Source organism: Bacillus rossius, chromosome 2 (genome assembly GCF_032445375.1).
Source record: "Bacillus rossius redtenbacheri isolate Brsri chromosome 2, Brsri_v3, whole genome shotgun sequence".
In the NCBI taxonomy this organism is placed as follows: domain Eukaryota; kingdom Metazoa; phylum Arthropoda; class Insecta; order Phasmatodea; family Bacillidae; genus Bacillus; species Bacillus rossius.
In genome coordinates this window covers 123,796,060-123,815,496 of record NC_086331.1, presented here as the reverse complement: position 1 = coordinate 123,815,496, position 19,437 = coordinate 123,796,060, and the positions used below count along the sequence as shown (strand labels likewise).

General features: G+C 37.2%; 1 protein-coding gene across 1 annotated transcript in view; it reads left to right on the top strand.

Moving 5' to 3' along the window:
• Positions 1 to 12,851: 12,851 nt before the first annotated feature.
• LOC134528976 (sorting nexin-17-like) overlaps positions 12,852 to 19,437 on the top strand; it is a 290,609-nt gene continuing 284,023 nt past the window's right edge. Inside the window, exons 1-4 of the mRNA XM_063362643.1 lie at positions 12,852 to 13,003; positions 15,344 to 15,536; positions 16,269 to 16,444; positions 17,254 to 17,344. Of these exons, the coding sequence (XP_063218713.1) occupies positions 12,944 to 13,003; positions 15,344 to 15,536; positions 16,269 to 16,444; positions 17,254 to 17,344 (520 nt within the window). The 5' untranslated portion in view covers positions 12,852 to 12,943. The remainder of the gene's footprint in view (positions 13,004 to 15,343; positions 15,537 to 16,268; positions 16,445 to 17,253; positions 17,345 to 19,437) is intronic.

Sequence of the window (19,437 nt, the reverse complement as noted above, 5' to 3'; positions counted from 1 at the left end):
AAGATCCTTATTCTTCTTTATTAATTGCTTGGCCACTTTCACCGCCGACTCCACTTCCCCATTAGACTGGTGATAGTGTGGAGATGATGTGATGATACTAAAGTTATATGAGGAGCTGAATTTTTTAAATTTCTCTGAGAGAAACTGTGATCCACTGTCCGCTCTAACGACGTTTGGGATACCACCTTGCAAAGACTTCCGCGAGACTCTTGATGACCAATTCATCCCCCAATGAAGACATAGGTATGATTTCAAAGTAACGCGAGTAGTATTCAGTAACTAGCATGTACCATCGCTGCTGCTTAAAGAAGTCAATCCCCACTTTCTCCCATGCCCTGGACGGAAACTGCTCCTGCAATAATGGTTCCCTTGGGTTCACCCTTTCCTCTATGCATCTAGGGCAACTTCTTATCAGTTCCTCTAGCTGCGTGGACAATCCTATCCACCACACCGACATTTTGGCCCTTTCCCGACATTTTGTTATTCCCTGATGTCCTGCATGTATGAATTGTAAACATTTCTGCTGAAGAGGGAGTGGTATAACCAGACGGGTACCTTTCACTAATAACTCCTCTTCTACCGTAATCTCGTGCCTGAACTGATAATATGACCTCATTTCTTCCGATACTTCCCTCTTCTCCAGCCATCCTGTCTCAGCATATTGCCGTAGTTTTCTACAGGTGGGGTCCCGTCCCTGTTCTTGTCTGATAACCTGCAAAAATTCGTCCTTTACCGGACACGCCTCTATCATGGACCTTACAAAAGCCTCTACCTCATGTGTCAGTTCTTGCTCTTGTTCCCTCTGGGATGAATTCCCTGGATTACGGGATAAGGAGTCAGCTACCACTAAATTTTTTCCTGGCACATACTGGACTGTGTAGTCTTAACGCATTAAGCGGATCCGAAAACACTGCAATCTAAGTGACAACTCATCTAAGGGTTTCGTATGCAAGATTTGTAATAACGGCTTGTGGTCAGTTTCCAAAATAATGGGTATGCCTGTCAGGTACTGCCTAAACTTTTCTGCCCCCAAGTCAAAGCTAGAGCCTCCTTTTCTATCTGCGAGTACCGTTTTTCTGTTGCTGTGAGTGTACGCGAACCATATGCTATAACCTGGCGTAAATCTCCCGATTGCTGAAGAACACAGCACCCCAGCCCAAAAGAGCTGGCATCTGCGCTCAAGATGATCTGCATGTTGGGATTAAAAAAGGCCAAGGTGGGTGCATTGGAAAGCATTTGCTTGATTTTGCTAAATGACGTTTTCTGGGCTTCTTCCCACACAAAATCCACATATTTTTTTAGAAGTACGAACAATGGCTCTAACACCTGCGATTTGTTTGAAAGAAACTGCGCTGAAAAATTTACTAGCCCTAAAAACTGTTGAAGTTCGTTCTTTGTAGTAGGTTGAGGGAAGTTACTTATACCCTCGACTCTTTCAGAGTCTATTTGAATACCCTCCGCCGACAACGAAAATCCTAAATACTTTACCTTAGTGACCCCGAAACAACTCTTGCTGGTATTTAGCGTGATTCCTTCTGTCTCCAGCCTCCCCAAAACCTGTCTCAAAATGTTATCGTGTTCCCTTATAGTTGCCGCGAATACCAATATGTCATCCATGTGAAAGACCACCCCAGCTATTCCCTCTAACACCTGAGCAATTTTTAGAGAAAAGTTCTCCGGTGCACTTGTAAGCCCGAATGGGAGCCTCTTGAACATATACCTTCCGAATGGCGTGATGAAAGTTGTTAAAGGCTGACTTTCTTTGTCTAGCGCCATTTGGTAGAACCCGGAGTTGCAATCAATTTTTGAGAAAAACCTTGCCCCTTTGAGTTGTGCTAGCTTGATTTCTACCCCTGTTATTGGAAAATGAGGACGACTGACATATTTATTTAACTCTGAATAATCACCACAAATGCGCACTGAGTCACCCTTGGGAACAACCACAATAGGAGCCACCCAATCAGTTGGCTCAGTTACTTGTTCTATGATGTCTAATTTAATCAGTCTGTCCAGCTCCTTTTTGAGTTTATCAAATAGGGGCAAAGCCACCACCCTTGGTAGTGACTGTACAAAAGGTTGAGCATTCTTTTTTACTGCTAACTTCACTTACCCCTTCATTTTCCCTAGTCCCTTGATCACTCCTGGAAACTTCCTAGACACCTGTACTTCAGTGTATACTGCTTTATCGGGTGCCGATATTTGTGATAACATGCATTGCTCACCCGTGAACTGAACAATTTCAAGACTTATCAAAGACCTTCTTCCTAAGATAGGTGTTTTTAACCCCTCTATTAAGTAAACTTCTGACATACATTCTTTACTGCTACATTGTAGTTCCAGAACCAACCACCCCAGAACCGACAACATACTGCCATCCGGTCCTGAAAGAGTTTTCGTGCACTGTTTCAACCGTTTTCTGAACTCTTCTGGAACTGTTTCTGGAGGAACACAGGTTATGTCTGCCCCAGTGTCAATTAGGAATTCTACTGTGGACTTAAAATTAGTGATGCTAACCGAGGCAGTCTACTTGTTGGTGCCCCCAGACCCAAGTGCATAATTACCCAAGAAACATTCTTTCTCCATTTCAGGTACTGTGCCTGTCTCTGACACCAGACGCACTTGAGAACTGCCACCTGGCTTGCTTGCTTTACATACCACCGCCCAGTGACCGCCTTTATCACACTTAAAGCACTTGACATTTCTTGCTGGACACTTAGAACGCTCGTGGTCTTTCAAACCGCAAAACTGGCACTGACCTGAGGGCCGGATCTCACCCCTGGCTGTTGACTGACGCTTAAAGGAAATGGGCTGTTGATGTCTATTGTCCTCTTGGCGATGTCTATTGTCCACTTGAACTCGGTGAACCTCCCCACGACGATTCTGCTGTTCCTTGTATAACACCGCAGAATGGCTACTCTGCAGTTCCGCTTGCTTTGTTGCTAGAATCGCTTGCTCCAGTGTTAAATCTGGCCTCAGCTGTAACTGCTCACTTGTTTTGGTATCCGCCATACCCACGACTATTCTGTCCCTTATTAATTCTGGTTTCAACTGGCCATAGTTACAATTGTATGCCAACTTGTGTAATGCGGTGATGAAATCTGCTACTGTCTCTCCTGGCATTTGTGACCTCGAATTGAACTGAAAACGCTCAAAGATAATGTTTCTCCTGGGATTAAAATACATTTCAAATGCCTTTAACACCTGATCATATGTTGTAGGTTGAGGTTGGAACTGCGCCCATATTTCCTCTGCTCGGTCACCCATGATGTAAAGCAACAGATCAATTTTTTCGTCATCCTTTTTTTGACTATGGCCTGCCACCGACATGTATCTAGAAAATCTTCTCTCCCAAGCTTCCCACGCCGCAAGCACTGCAAAATCCAACGCTGGGGGTGGATGGAGGTTAGGCGTTCGCCCAGCCTGCTGGTCTCCCCCTTCTCTTTCCATTCTTTAAGTGTTCTCCACGATTCTGGTTGCTACAACGACGTGTTCCTTACTCGTCTTTAGGTCCGAAGAACTACCGCTGCCACCATGTACTGTTATCTTATGCTAGGATAGGAAATAACACAGATCAGTAGTACTTCACTAGGCCGTTCAGCCATCTTGTTTATTTACTGGCTTTCCCGCCTTTACAGTATTTGCATTATTTTTTTCTAATTTTTATCGAATATACAACATATCATGGAGTTAAGAAGTTAGGGAGTAGGTGTGTGTAATCTCTGCTGTGTTAACAGTTGAAGTCAAAACAAAAAACGACCACGCCCCCTTGTGCGAGCAAAACATCACTGGTTCCAATGCATTTAAATGCAGAATACTGTATTTTGTTAATCCGATATTAGCTACCAACGACGTATATGTGCAAGTTTATCTTGTTAAGTGTATGAAATATAATGTTGTCTTGCAAGACTGTAACGTGTGATTTTTTAGTAGAAATAAGGCAATAAATCCCGATATATGTAATAACGAAATGGGTTATAAAATTAATTTATTGCTTACTTAACAGCATTCAGGTAGGGTGCATTGATGTTATTTAGGCAGTATGTTGTGTAAATAACATTATACACTTCTTGTTTACATTATTTGTGCTTTAAGAAGGTTTTTTTTCGTCATTTCATTTATTGGACTATTACAATGTTAAAGATATTAGCTTATTACCTACATGTTACTGTAAACGAAATGAACAAATTAACTGATATTTAAATTCTCCTCATAATTATTAGTCCTATGTGTATGGATGGATTAGCTGTCACGAACCCACTCGCCTATATTAACATGTAAATGCTACAACTTTTGCATTTTATATATACATTTATTTATTTATTGCAGTGGCCACGCAATAGTAAACATACCAGTAGTTTCTTCAGACCTTAATTAGTCCTATGCACGAATATTTCACTTAAGGAGCCAGTACTGTAAAGTAACAGTAATAACAGAGGGCACACATGCCTACCTGCAGCAATGTTGCAGTGATTACTACTTTTGCAATGGTTTTTTTTACTATAGCGATTCCAAGTGTTATATATTTATACTGTCTACGTTTTAATTATTTTTCATCCCATAATTTTAGCCTTGAATGTGTGCCTTAAGCTTCTTTGAGATCAGTGAGGATTATAAAATGCTAGTGAAGATATATTTAACTCGAAAATTATATTTTTGTATTTTTTGTTCTCATAGGGGGCAATATTTACCCACAATTTCCCTAATATTCATATCCATTCAACTATAGATTTGCAAAAGTTAGTTCATGGAAATTTTTTCTAAGAAACCTAATTATTTTTGTCAAGATTTTTTCTTGGTTTCCCTTACTTGATGACACACATAAATACTATGTAGCAATAACCAATCAATACTTACTTAGACTGCATATAAATACAAAAATTACTTATGTTTCTGATTTGTAATAGGTAAGACAGTTATTCTTGAATGGAATAACAAGATCACTTGAAGCTCAAAAGGAAGAATACATACATACATAGCTACTAGAAGTTTGACTGCAAAAATTCTCATTGACCCTTAAACAAAATTGTCTTCGTAAACATGTTTTGAACAGAATCACTAGTTTAAATTATATTCTTAGCAAAATAATTTAACCTTATACAAACATACTTATCAGAAACTGCTTTTGTCAAATAAACAATATGATTATTCAATGGGGACATGTCATGCATATGCTGATTCAAAGAGGGAAAAAAATGTATTTTCATCTTACAAATACTTTGCACGTCCTTAGACGGGTATGTTAGTCCACCTCTATCTTTCTGTGCAATTAATGAATTTTCAGCATTTCCCTCTGGCAACTGGTAGCCTGCATCTTAAATTGGTAATTCCTGAAAAAAACAAAATATTTTACAGCATTTTTAATGTAGCTATACTAACCTAACCTAGCCTAATCAAACACTATCCATATTTGACTACTTCGAAAGAAAAATTTTCGAAATTGATTTTTATTACTTTAAGTTACACCGAGGGAATTTTAGAACAAAATGATACTACACCACACTGCATAAAACTAAAAATGAAATGTTTTACAGATTAAATCACTTCTCCTCATCCATTTCCTCACCTTATTTTTTAAGTTAAGTCTTATAATCGTTGACGATAAAATTGGTACATTATTGGGCTTTGGTAAAAGCAAGCTGGTAGCACATGTATTAAGAAATGTGTTGCAAATTTAAAATGGGGGGAAATTATGCGAAATCAACTACAAAACAAGACGTACTGAAGTAAAAACTATAATTTATTAACAAATAACAAGACATTACATAAATTTATATAATTTGGACAACAAAAATCAATGGAAAATATATTATGGTTTCATGCAGATAACACAATCTATTTTATTTCATTTTTTAATTTATTTTTTATTTTTTTTTCAATCAACCTGCAGATCCCCACATGAGCCAACAGCTCAAGGGATATAGGCCTTGTCACATTATAAACAAAAATTAAACATAGTTAAAATTGCAATAAAATAATCAAGTTTACAATTATAATGAATTTTGCTAATCTACACTCTCAACAAATAATCACAAATTTTACAATTTTCACAATTTACACAACACAACAAACAGTACATATTTTTCATTTAATATACTCTGAATCATTTATAGGGTGTCCTATTAATTATATAGCAAATTACATAGTATTTACATTGTCATTACAAGGTGTTATTTCACTGCCGTCGGCTGCGGTCTCGTGTTCGAGCCCGGGCGCGAGTTCTAGCGGGGTGGCTGGTCTGGTTAACGTTTTATGTTCCGGGAGGGCGCCAGGCTAGCTCGGTGTCTAACCAATGGGGGTTCGTGGTTCGTTGCCCCAGCGTGGTCCGCTAGAACCGTCGGCGGTATTGCTTGGGAATTTACGTTAAAGAAGAATGCGTGGGATTGCCGTAGTAGCGACGTGCCTTTATTCAAGGGATTGACGTCACACCATACAATTACTGAGCACAGACATGCCCCTGAGGGCTACTTGTCCGTTGCGGGGTGCAGGCCGGTACATGTTCAATGTTTCGTGGCACTGGTTTCTCGGGTAACAGTATGCAGGCCAAGTACACTTGAAGCAAGAGAGGCGCGCACAGATGACGTGGCGCAAAGTTACATTAACAAAGTACACTTAATGAAAATTAGGCGCGCACAAATGACGTGGCGCAAAGTTACGTTAACAAAGTACACTTAATGAAAATTAGGCGCGCACAAATGACGTGGCGCAAAGTTACGTTAACAAAGTACACTTAATGAAAATTAGGCGCGCACAAATGACGTGGTGCAAAGTTACGTTAACAAAGTACACTTAATGAAAATTAGGCGCGCACAAATGACGTGGCGCAAAATTACGTTAACAAAGTACCCTTAATGAAAATTAGGCGCGCACAATTGACGTGGCACACAGAGTTTGTGGGTGACTGGAGTCGGCCAGTCCCGTAAGCGATTGTTTCTACGCGGGTGCCGTGCCTACTGGAGTGGTACACGCACCGCCACTAAACTTGGCGAAGTTTCCCTTGCGGGTTTGTGGTCAGCGCGAAGGCGCGTGGCCTTATGAAAGTTCTGTGGTTTGCGGGAGACGGCCCGTGCCGTATGCTGAAGAACGACCCTGCGCACCAGGTGTGGTGCGGGGCGTCTTTACGTTTACGCGGTCGGATTAGGTCCTGAACCGTAAAAAACGGACCGGGCACGCACTGAGAGGTGAATAGAAAAAGGTTTGGTTTATGCTAAATGACTATCTATACCGGACGTTACGTGCGATGAAGACAATGGTTGTGGTCTCTCCGTGGGACGTAGGTCCGTCCCGGTCCGCGAGTCGAGTTGAACTGCGGAACTGGCATGGCGTCCGGTGGCGCGTCGGCCCCTGCCGCGCCAAGCTTGACCTCATTACGTTAAAAACTAAATGACTGCGTCTGGAAGAGACTTTAAGGTCGCAAAATTCGTAATTAATTGTTTGAGGGGGAATGGGTGTGGTTCGTCTCTAGTCCACTCGGATTTAGTGTGCTTTATAATAATAATGTCTGGTTTGGCCGTTCGGCTCGGTGGCTCGCTCGACTCGGGTGGGCCACCGCCAGGGGTGCGTTCCGTTAGCGGGAGAGTATACTGGCGGTTGCAGGTCGGGCTTAGGGATGGTCGTCGGTCGGACGACGTCATCACCAGCTAAATAAATATTTTTTTCCTTTGATGTATTCTCTAACAACTTTTTTGAATTCATTAAAATTTTGTAGTAATATAATTTCTTTAGGTAGTTTATTAAATATTGTTATACCTCTTAAGTTGTACTCCTTTTGAAAATAAAGTTGTGTTGTGGAATTTTGGTTTTCAGTTTATAGTTATATCTTGTGATATATGGTCCAGTATGTTCAGATTCTACAAAATTATTTATATTAGCTTTTACAAATAAGAGCAACCTATAAATATATTCCAAAAAAAAAAGGGAATATATTCAACTCAGTAAATAAAGGTTTACATGAGGCTCTTGTATCAGCTTGTCGTCGTCTGTCCGAAGGCCATAAAGCCCGGCCTCCACCCGCCAGTATTAAACCCCGCTAACGGAACGCAACCCTAGCCCAGGTCACGTGAGTCAAGCGAGCCGTCGACGTCGGTGAGTGTTAAATAGATTACGCCCATATGCCAACTCCACCAAACAGCTCTTATGCTTCATTAATTACTGGGAGTAATTAAGTGATTTTTAATTATGAAAACAACCCTTAAGATTGAAAGTGCGTCGTAGGGGTGCCGCGGTTTTCCCCGTGGGAAACCGCAGTAATAAACGTTCGGAACATCCCTTGCGGCCTTCCGCTAATAATTAACAACAGCATAAATCAACCTAATTAACCTCCCCGTTTTCACCTGCAAATAGCCACTGGAGTAGTCAACAAGTGACAGACAGTCTCCAGCTTGACTTTCTATTTTCAAATATTATTAATCTCAATTTTATTATGTATTATTATTATAGGCCTTCCGCCAACTAATTCAGACAGATTTCATTAAGTTACGAGGGTTCTAGAAATAATAATGTCTAATTATAATTATAAATTTGGAATAACAACACATTAGAAAGTTCGGCGCGTCATGACGCTTCCTCCCCCCTCAAGCCGGCACAAAGCGGCAGTAGAGTTTTACTCACGGGCCGGGGCGGACACGTGATCCCGCGGGGAGACTTCAACCTTTGTGCTACTGATTTCTTCATACTGGTAAATATTATAAATCATTAAAACCTCTTTTTTCCTCTCCCCGCGTGCCCCCCTGCCTTTTTCCGGTGCAGGGCTTAACCCGGCCGCGTTAATTTTTGCTCGTCGCGCAACAACGGTTCGCGACGCAGTCACCTTACGGTCCGGGCCGACTCCCGCGAACAGAACTTAATTTAATTCGTCGAGCAGACACCTGCCGGCTACAAACGTAAAGACTTTGCTCTTAATATTACCTTCGTGGGCCCGCGACTCACACAGGTGAGCCCGGGCACGAAGCTAGTTCCAGTTTATCACAGGAGTGGCCGTTAACCCACTCAATCTCTTCGAGGATCCCCAAGCCCATGTAGGGATCTTATTTGCAAGTGCCGCAACGTAACACGTAATTAATTATTCAGTGCGAGTGTGTGTAGTGTCAGCGTATTTGTCCAGTGTAATTGTATAACTTGTGCCCATCCACACTTTGTGAGATGCGGGATTAAAAACCAGCACCTAATTAACGTGTTCTTTATTTCATAGACGCCCCCTGAACAGTTAGGAAACAGTCCTCTACACTGTTTAGGGCCAGTGCGTATTAAAAGCAGGGACTCCCTTCCACCATCAACAGTCACCGATCCTAGTGGAACACGCAGGGGCAAAAACCCACGACCACCTCGGTTAATACTCAAATTAACCTGGCGCCCGCCGGAGATTTCATTAAGAGCCACTAAAACCACTAGGACCGCCCCGGGTCTCGATCACGAGACCGCGGGTGACGGCAAGCTAAACATATAGGTAATACGTATGGCTTTTTTTTTTGCAATCTAAAAATTTTAGTACTATTACTACACTTACCCCATATTTCAATTACATATATCATGTGTGTGTGAAAAAGTGCAATGTATGCGTTCGTAGAGAATTTCTGTCGTATAATTTGGCTAAGAATTCTGAGGGCGTAGCAAGCTTTACTTAATTTATGAATAATTTGATTGATATGTTCATTCCATGTTAATTTATCATCAATATGTAAGCCCAATAATTTAGTTGATTCAGTTTGACTTATCGCTTGATCCTGAAATTCAGATAATACTTGATCGAGCAGTCTTTTATTACCAAATTTAATAAATTTTGTTTTATTTATATTGAGTTTTAAATTTTTTGCATCAAACCACTTATTCAAGTTATAAGAAAATTTGTGTCATCAGCAAAAGATATTATATTTACATCCGTTTGATAAGGTAAATCAATAACATATAGTAAAAATAATAAGGGCCCCAATATACTTCCTCTCTCTGTTACAGGATATAGTATAAAATTAACATAAATTCTTTTAGTTTTCTTTAGAAATAATTTGGATGGTCCATTGTATTTGTAATTAGTTTTTTTTAACTGTAACCCAAGGTAATTGAAATATGTTGTTATGGACTACCTTACTAGATATATTACTTAAAATTTCAGAGGCTAAGTTTCCCTTATAATTATGATTATAATGCAATCCATGCCTTGTAAAACATGTTCTAGGAAAATCTAGAGGTGGGTTGGGACAGCAATTTTCGGTATCAGTCCCAACCTGATACTGATACAGTAATGTACCTAGGTACAAGTCTCTGATACTTCTGTATCAGACGGTCCCAGGAGGCAACAAAGCTCCGCGTACGCAGACCGTGCGACCGGAAGGAGAATCTGATACATTATTTATCACGCCCGGTAATTCTCTACCTCTGTTACTCTCATTCCCGCCTGATACAGCCAGTATCAATCAGTTCAACATTCACTGCAGTTCGTCCTGGCCGTGTATCACCATGTACATTGTTGCGGGCTGTCATGCTTTATAGTTAGTATCTTTATAGTGAAATAAGGAATGGATAAGTGCACGAAAAACACTTCATTTGTGTGGAATTTTTTCACGGAAAATAATGAGTTTGCTAATTGTAATTTGTGTAAACAAAAACTGAGTTATAAATCATCGACTAATCTGAAGAAACATTTGAAACGTAAACATTGATATAGTATGCTCACTAATGTACCTATCTGTTTTTTATTTTTTATTTTTGATAAAATCGTGCATTTTTAATGTATAAAAACACTAGTTACTAATTGTTTTCGAAAAAAGAAAGTCCATATGTTGATTACATCTGTTATTAGTGTCAACTGAGAATTTATTTGCATTTTCATAGCTGTTAGGTGCACAAATATAAATATTATATCTTGTATTAATGTACTTTTTAATATTAAATTTTCATTAGTTTTATTATTGAACGAGACGGTGCACGCACTGCGCACTGAGCGTACTTTTAAGTAGGAGAATAAACAAAACGACTTGTAACCAGGGCTGCCACTCTGATATTCATGAAAAACCTAGATAACCTACAAAAAAACGCAGACACATGGGTAAAAAACCCAGATGCGTCTAAAATGCTATCGTTGAAAATGTTTGCGTACTAAATCAAAAATATAAACATAACTGGTTTTAATATAAAACAATTAATTACCTTACAAGACTGAAAACGGTTAAATACAACCAATACAAGAAAATTACACTGCAGCAAAATGGCTGTATAAGTAATTCTTGGACCTGTACATATCATAAAAAAACCTACAAATATATACATGACAAAACAAACACCATCACTGCATCCTTTAAACCGGTAATTGTTTTTATAAAACTGCATCATGTACGTTAGTCTTTATTCAGAGTCTGATTCTACAAGATTGGTTTGAAGGTTAATTGTTGCATTGGTTTTGTGTTCTGCAAGCCTCTTTGAAGAATGTGTCTAATTTAATATTCGACTTAGCTTCTTGAAAACTAGTTTTGTGTTTATATGTATTTTTGTGTGTGAAACACATAGACTTGTTTGCATTTATCAAACAGATATTGCAACAGATACAGTAGCTACTACCTTTATTATTGTTTTAGGTATAAAAATAATTAAAATTATAAAAAACCTAGAATTGTTGGAATTCATTATTTAAAAACCCAGAAACCCAAACACCATTGGAAAAACCCAGATCTGGGTGGAAAAACCCATGAGTGGCAGCCCTGCTTGTAACAATATCGCTTTGCGCCTCTCCTTCAAGGCTTCAACGCCTTCCCCTGCACTTCCTCCCCTACATTCTTTCCCTTCTTTATCCCTTATTCGTCGTTCCTGCTCCCTCCCCTTTCACAAGCTCCGCCCAAGTGACCGTCATCTGCGATCGGGTACTGTATTCATTGGCCGTGGTGTTGTTCCAGCTGAATTCTGAACTGATACTAAAGTCTCTGATACTATTCAAGTGTACTCGTTTGCCGTTCCTGATACAGGCGCGTATCAGTGCCAAAGTATCAGGTTGATACTTTTCGACCCACCTCTAGGAAAATCCCTAACATCTATTACTCGTACAAAATTGTACTTACTACAGAGTCAGAATTTTTTCATTAGTTTTCCTTATTCCTATATTTACACATGAGTTATCCATCAAGTCAAATCTGTGTGGGATTGTACATACCGCCACTTTTGTGTTACATAATGAAGGTAATACATATTTCAAACTGAGATACACATTTTTTGATTCTTTCTTGAACACGTAATTTCCACCTGCTACTATAACTATCTCATCTTCTTTCATGAGACATGTCTTGTCTTCTCTTATTCCTCTCACCACTTCAATTATAGAAGCTCCTGGTTTGATATAAACTTACTTGTGAAATGTAATTCCCGTCTGATTTTTCGCTAGCCTATTTGTACAACCATAAGCACAACACGACATTGTTTATTTCATTAAAAACACCATTTCAAACTTGTATTCGCCGTTTGTTTTGGTCGCATTAGTGGGCGTGTGCCAAAAAGCAAAATGACTTCAGCATCCACGCCAAACAACTACTCCCTAACTTCTTACCTCCATGCAACATATTGTAGAACAAGTCTTCTATTGAAATCAAATTTTAAAAATCATTTTATCCAACTTGCCAATATAATATAATCTTGTTAGTTGTTGCTTTTGGTGTCGTCACAAACTTAAATAATTTCTTAATAATATTTTTTTGAAAGTTTTTGAAACGTATGATTATAAAAATAAAGAAAACAATTGTAAAAACCGTTAGAAAGCCTTTTCTACAACAGTAAATTGTACTGTGTAGTACTCTTAGATGCTTCAGTTTTAACAGGATTAATAATTGAATTTCGGAATGGAGCCATGAATAGTATGAATAATCATAGATGTAAGTCTGTAGAAGAATTTACTTTTATTGACATTTTATATATTTTTATAGTTGCTTAGAATAGTTTTAAAATGGCCTTGTTTTAAAATAGAAAAAAAATGCATTTTTCAATACCGGACACACAAGAACTGAAGGATAAAGGTGGTTCACTGTTTGTGGTAAGAAATGCACAGGAATTGCAGTAAAGGTTATGTCTGTTGCTATGAGTTGAATTGGGTAACTTTCCTTGTATTAATCCTTAATTTTAAAAATACAATGTTTTTCATTATAACATATGTTGCTTTGTTTGTAAATTTCTTGTTTATGGGCTGATTAAAAAAAGTCTCAAATATTGTTATTGGTTTTACTTCTAACTTTTGTGGTGGTTTTTCATAAGACAGGAGACTTGTGTTTTATTTAATCTATTTTCAAAGCGTTGATTCGTGTTGTGTATCTACGTCATCCACGTCACTACATCTATTGGGCAATGTTTATTATATGTGCGTTTCTTTTTTGCTACTATTTGTGTCAAGTGTGTAATTTTATATGAATGAAATTATTTTCGCACGTAATCTAACGTGTGTTTTCGTGATATTTACTGTAAAGACAGGTTAACCTAGGTAGCCTCTGTAGTAACGTGGCCGTTGTCATGCAATTTTCACTACTATGCTTCCTATAGGCCCAGTGGCATAAATTTATGTTGTTCTTTAATAGCATAGCAGAGAGTGTTTTCTCTGGAGAGATTGCCCAGATTGTTGTTGCCACCCTACTTTTTTCTTGCTACTCGCTGTTACTAAATCCTGTGGTTCTTCAGAGTTCAATAAAGCAAAGTGAGCAGAGTGGACAGATCCCTCTACTTGCAGCATTTAATTTCCTGTTTTAAATAATTTACTAAACAACACAGGGAAACAAGGGAGCCAGCCATGATTGCTTCACTCATATACTGAGAAGCAGAGTATCACAGATTTGCATCACTTAGTGTTTTGATTGTAGCATTCAGCTGTTCCTGGCTTTCCTATTAACTAATTTAACTTCAGCCAGACTGAATTGACTATCTATCTTTATAATGTTACTGGAGTGTCAAGTGCATGGAACAGTCAGTGTCACAAATATTTCAGTCATATGGTTAGCTTTATACCCAGCTTTGCAGTGGCTGCAGCAACACAAAGTTCATAAAATAGTCTTGGTAGATAACAATTAATTTGATCCTGTGATTAGCCTGTGACTACATTTCAGTTGCGTGTACCTGGCAGAAGCTTTTCAGTCTTGGGAGAAAATGTTTGCTTTCTTTTTCCTTATTTCGCATATTGTACATATGGATAAAATATTTATTGTTTTCTTTGCAAAATTAGCATAATTTCTTTGAGTTAATTTTTTAAAGTACATGTTTGTCAGCTACATTACCTCTTTTTATAACACTAAATATTTTCTTAGTGGTTTTCACCTGTTTTGACAAGTTTTCATATACTTAGGAACCTTAGTTGTGGCAAATTTTTTTGTTCATTTTAAGCAAAAGTGTGATCTTGTTTTAATGTTTTCATTAAATGTATGTGCATTTCTGTATATCTTAAGAAATTTTTTAAATTGTTTTTGCCCATCAGTCCCCTGATAATTTTAACATTCATTCCCCCTCAGTCATTCTGCATAATTTGAATAGAGTACATATATTTTATACACCCATTTACTATTAAAAAAATTTCAAAACTTGAGAATTGTATAGGTGAAATGCTTGAAATCTAAGAGATTTCTTTGGTAAAGATGTACCTAACTGACTAGATTGTGCAGGTTTGAATTTTAGAAAACACTCTTTAAACTTAATTTTCTATTTCTGTGGTAACTAGTTTTTACTTGTGGAAAATAAACATTTGTAAGTGAAATTGTTTTTACAATGAATTTGGGTTGTAAAATTTCTCAATGAATATACAATAAATTAACCAGTTAAAACTGTTACTAACTAAACAGCTTTGTCAATCTAGTTGTGACTATGTTATCTGGTTTTGACTGACTTTTGGTATTTACTGCCACATACATATGCGAGTTCATGTGTGTGACAGAAAGGAAGAGGGAAGGAACTATCCACCAGAAATCCTCTTTACAATGTCTATATTATTGAAACATTAAGTTTAAAAGTAAATGCTATTATTTATTCCAGGAAAGTAAAAGTGTTTCAGGTATACTTAAGGCATAGACCATGAGTCCTACATTGTTGAAGGAATGTGTTTATTTTCCACTGTAAAAAGTAAGTGATTTACTTTAAAGTTTTCCTTCACAATTTATGATTTTTCTACAAAGTAATTTTCCATTTTGATTTTGCCGCGGTTTAGTTTTGTACTACATAGGTACTACAATTAAATTTGCTACTTAGTCACCTCGGTATGTGCTTAATTGGTTTTATTTTCTTTTTGTCAATGTTTTTAATACAATTTTATTTTAAAGCAATTTTAAATCTTAACTTATGGATTTTTAGTCTTGAATTCATGTTTGTGTTACTGTTTTTTAATGATTTTTTTTTATTTCAGGGCTACAATATTCATATCAATGGTGTGTTTCACTGTACTGTTCGTTACCGACAGTTACATAATCTTCATGAGCAACTAAAAAAGGAATATGGAGGTGACAATTTGCCATTATTTCCACCTAAAAAACTATTTCCACTCTCTGCCAGTCAGCTGGAAGCAAGACGTATTTTGTTGGAGAAATATATTCAATCTGGTAGGACATGTATTAATTATTTATTATAATTTATATGATATTACGTATGTATAGCATGTTTGCAAATAGTGGGCCATAAATTTCATTGGTTTTTCTTTAGGAAATGTGCAGACATTTAGAGGTAGCCATACATAGTGTGGTATGAAACTCCCAGTTTCAGGCAGTTGCTGGTTAAGCTGTAGGAAGGTCTTCCTATTCAGTACATGTCTGTTATGGAAGTATTCATTCATACTGTATTCATAGTAAGCATAGTGTGACTCGGTGCTTGGAAATCTGGTTTATGTGGTGGGCAACCAAACAGTATTGCAATCTCACATACATATTATAATGGACTAGAGCACGAACCAGCTATAGGACACTACAGACCTCAACTAATAGTAACAAGAGAACGTGTGTGGGATACGAAGCCTTAAGGCTCGCTCTCACACGCCATGTGGATTTTTTCATTTTATCATCTTTACTTTTATGTAAGTTTGTAACTATAACTCCTTGTTTAGCCAGAAATATTTAACAGTAATATCATGGGTGTAAAAAGTCTCCCAAGTAACAGTAATAATAATAATGAAGCCTTGCACCCCTTTTTTACACCATAGATATGATACAAAGTTATTTAGAAATATTTGTGGCAGAACAGCAAATGCGAGGGAGGTATCGAGTTAAAATTTTACAGATAGACTGTAAATAATGTACTTTAATGTGTAAAAGTAGTGCCTGTTTTTTCATTTGTTTTAGTCTGCCAAGATCCACAACTTGCAAATTCGGATGTCTTTAATGGATTTTTGTTGTCTGCCCAACAAGAAACCAGTTGTGAAGTGAATGAAAATGTACCTTTAAATGTTTATTTAATGAATGGTACAATAGTATCTGTTCATGTTTCAACCACAGAAAAGTCAGATGAAGTGTTGGAGGTTTGTATTTTATCTGAACTTCATGAATTAAAATAAGATATATATTTTGAAACTTTTTATAGGCCTTCTCTATAGTAACTGTCCTAGTTGTCAGGGGCGTAGCCAGGGGGGGGTTTTAGGGGTTCAAACCCCCCCCTTAGCACCAAATCTATAGTTAATTTCTTATTCATCACTCAAACAAATTTCATATTAAAATTAATAAAAATTTTACCATTACAATATTTACATTTAAGTAAGCTAAAATAGCACTATTTTACACCTTAAAATCCAAATTTTCCCGGGGGAGGACCCCCGGACCCCCCACTTTAATACGGGGGGGGGGGGGTCATGCTCCTTAACACCCCCCATACACAAATCCTGGCTACGCCACTGCTAGTTGTTAATATAATTTGTAATTTTGGACTATAATTGTATAATTGATAACACTTTAATCATTAACCTAGCATTTTGAGGCAATTCATAAGAGTTTGGCAATAACATTAGATTCATGTATGGAGTGTTCATAAGGGATAAACTGATAGCCTATCCAAAATTCATGTGTCCCAATTTGGCTTTCTACTCATTGTGATCCATGTACAAATCCTAATTCATTGCTTATCCTTTAAAGTTCCTCGAAGAATCCTCAGTTGTTTGTTCAGCATGGCTAGGTTTTTATATTACATTTCCAGTGATATGCTCAGAACCTTAAGTTAGTTGAGTTCTTTAAAAAAAAGTTTGTATTAACTGTTTAGTCTTGAATTGCTGAATAACTGATTGTTTTACAAATAGTGTTACAGTCTCAATAAATTTTTGTTTTCTGTTTTTTATAGAAAGTTTGCCTACATCTTGGGTTGCCTAAAGAACATACATGCTATTTCTCTTTGTTCCTTATTAAACGTGAAGAGGATGGAGACATAACAAGTAAGAGGCAAAATTCTGAATTTTTTGTAATTTATTGCAGTTTAAACTTTTTTTAATTTACATTGTTTTCATGACTTTTCTTTACAGTGGTTTTTGGGTGTTGAATGTTTTACAGTTGGATAAGTAATTACAAAAGGGTTATTATTTTTAATGAAGGTTTTTAATCTGTTAAAAGAACAGTTTAAAATTTTTTTGTCTATATTTCTAATAGAGAAACCAAATTTTTAAAATTAAAACTACCTAGTTAATTTTTATATTTTAAAGGTTTGTATATAAAGCAATGGAATCAGAACATTTCACCCTAGAAAATTATTACTATACATAATCATGGTAATAGGAAATAAGTTTAAATTAATGAAACTATATTATGAAATTGAGTGATTATAAAACAAATTTGTGGACTAGAATTTTTTTTAAGTGATTGTATTTGAAAAGTTGTGTTGTACATAATGCTTACTTTTCCCCCAGTTGTATTTAATTTATGCTTACCTTTGAACGTAACATTCTTCCTCCCCTTTCCCTGTCACTTGAGAGTAAAGAGCATGGGGTGTTTGTGGACAATGCAACCAAACAAGCACTGGAAAATATATTTATTAATGCAACTTAAATTCTGGTTTCCTTTAATGTCCACCCAACATCTAATTTTTATACTCGACTCTCAGTCAATTCATATTCTACCTAAATAACTTAATTTGGTCCATCTTTTTTTTGTTAAATCAACCACGCTGTCTGATTTATGCTTTCTGACCTGTTTAAGTAATTCTGTGTTTCTAAATGTAGTTTTGTCATGGCAATTATTACCTTGGCTGCTCGGTTGTTGAAGTTGTCCAGAGGGTAGACAATGTAGGCGGTCAGATGCTGCAAAGCCCATCCCAGTCACATTACCTGGAAGGGGACCTGGTGTTGTAGCTCCAGTCCATTTTCATCAAAAAAAGTAATAATTAAGTTCAATATTGATACCAAACTTAATCTGCTGCCTCTCCAGACGGTTTCCTAACATACCCAGCATTTCCCCCGTCAATTCAACAGCCTAACCATTCACACAGTTGTTATCTAGTTGATTCTGAAAGTTTCTTGAATGTGAATTTGGTGCCACCCTAGGATATCCACCTCGTCCGTGTAGCTCTCAAGTGACACGAAAGCTAGTCCGTTCAAGGCACATGGAACATGGCACCTGCAGCTCTGATCATACACGTTCCTTGTGCCACACACCAACTAGCTCCCACTATGCGAGCAGTGCCAGCTCTTGTCCCCTCCCGCTACATTAGCGCTCCTAGTGGGCGAACAGTGCATCAGTGTTTCTTAGTTCCCCTACAATACTGGGCTGTTTGCTACAGCAGCTTATTTTAAATTGAACACCTTGTTTCAGCGTGGCAGTCAGTTTTGTTTGTCAAGTTCTGTAACTGGTTTTAATAATTTTATACACCACACCAATAAATATTACTATAGAAGTAATGGAATGCATGTAGCAATAAGAATGATTACCAATTTTTTTAAAAAATTTCATGAAAATATTTGTTTACTATCATAATTGGATATAATCCATTTTGATTTAAGCATGAATTGAACATCTGTACATGTAGGCCCACGGTTAAAAAAAAAAAAAGAAACATCTGTCTGCTCATTATTTGGAGCTTTAGTTGGTCATTAAATCTATCATTTATTGCAGATACAACATAACTCTACATGTTTCTTTTTTTTTTTTTTTTTTAAATAAACAGTTAATACAAAATTGAATACATCTACCATTGCAACTGTGGGTGTTGGCAACCCATGAGCAATGATTGAATGTTATGGTGTTTCAATAGATTATGTTATTTTTGAGCTGAGAGTGTGAGGTAGATGTTTGTGATAGGTCTGATGTCATTTTCACTAAGTTTATAAACTGAAATGGATTCTGAAAATGAGCTTAGACTTTCCTTGATAGTAAAAAAAGAGAAAGCAAGGAACAATAAATGAATTTGATTAAAAAGGAAATGACCTTCACAAGAGTTACATCAGACCATGGGCTCTAAAATGCAATTGATGCATTTTATAGAAGGTGGTTTCAATTTTTTATTAAGATTCGTAAAACTGACCAACACAAGAGTTCT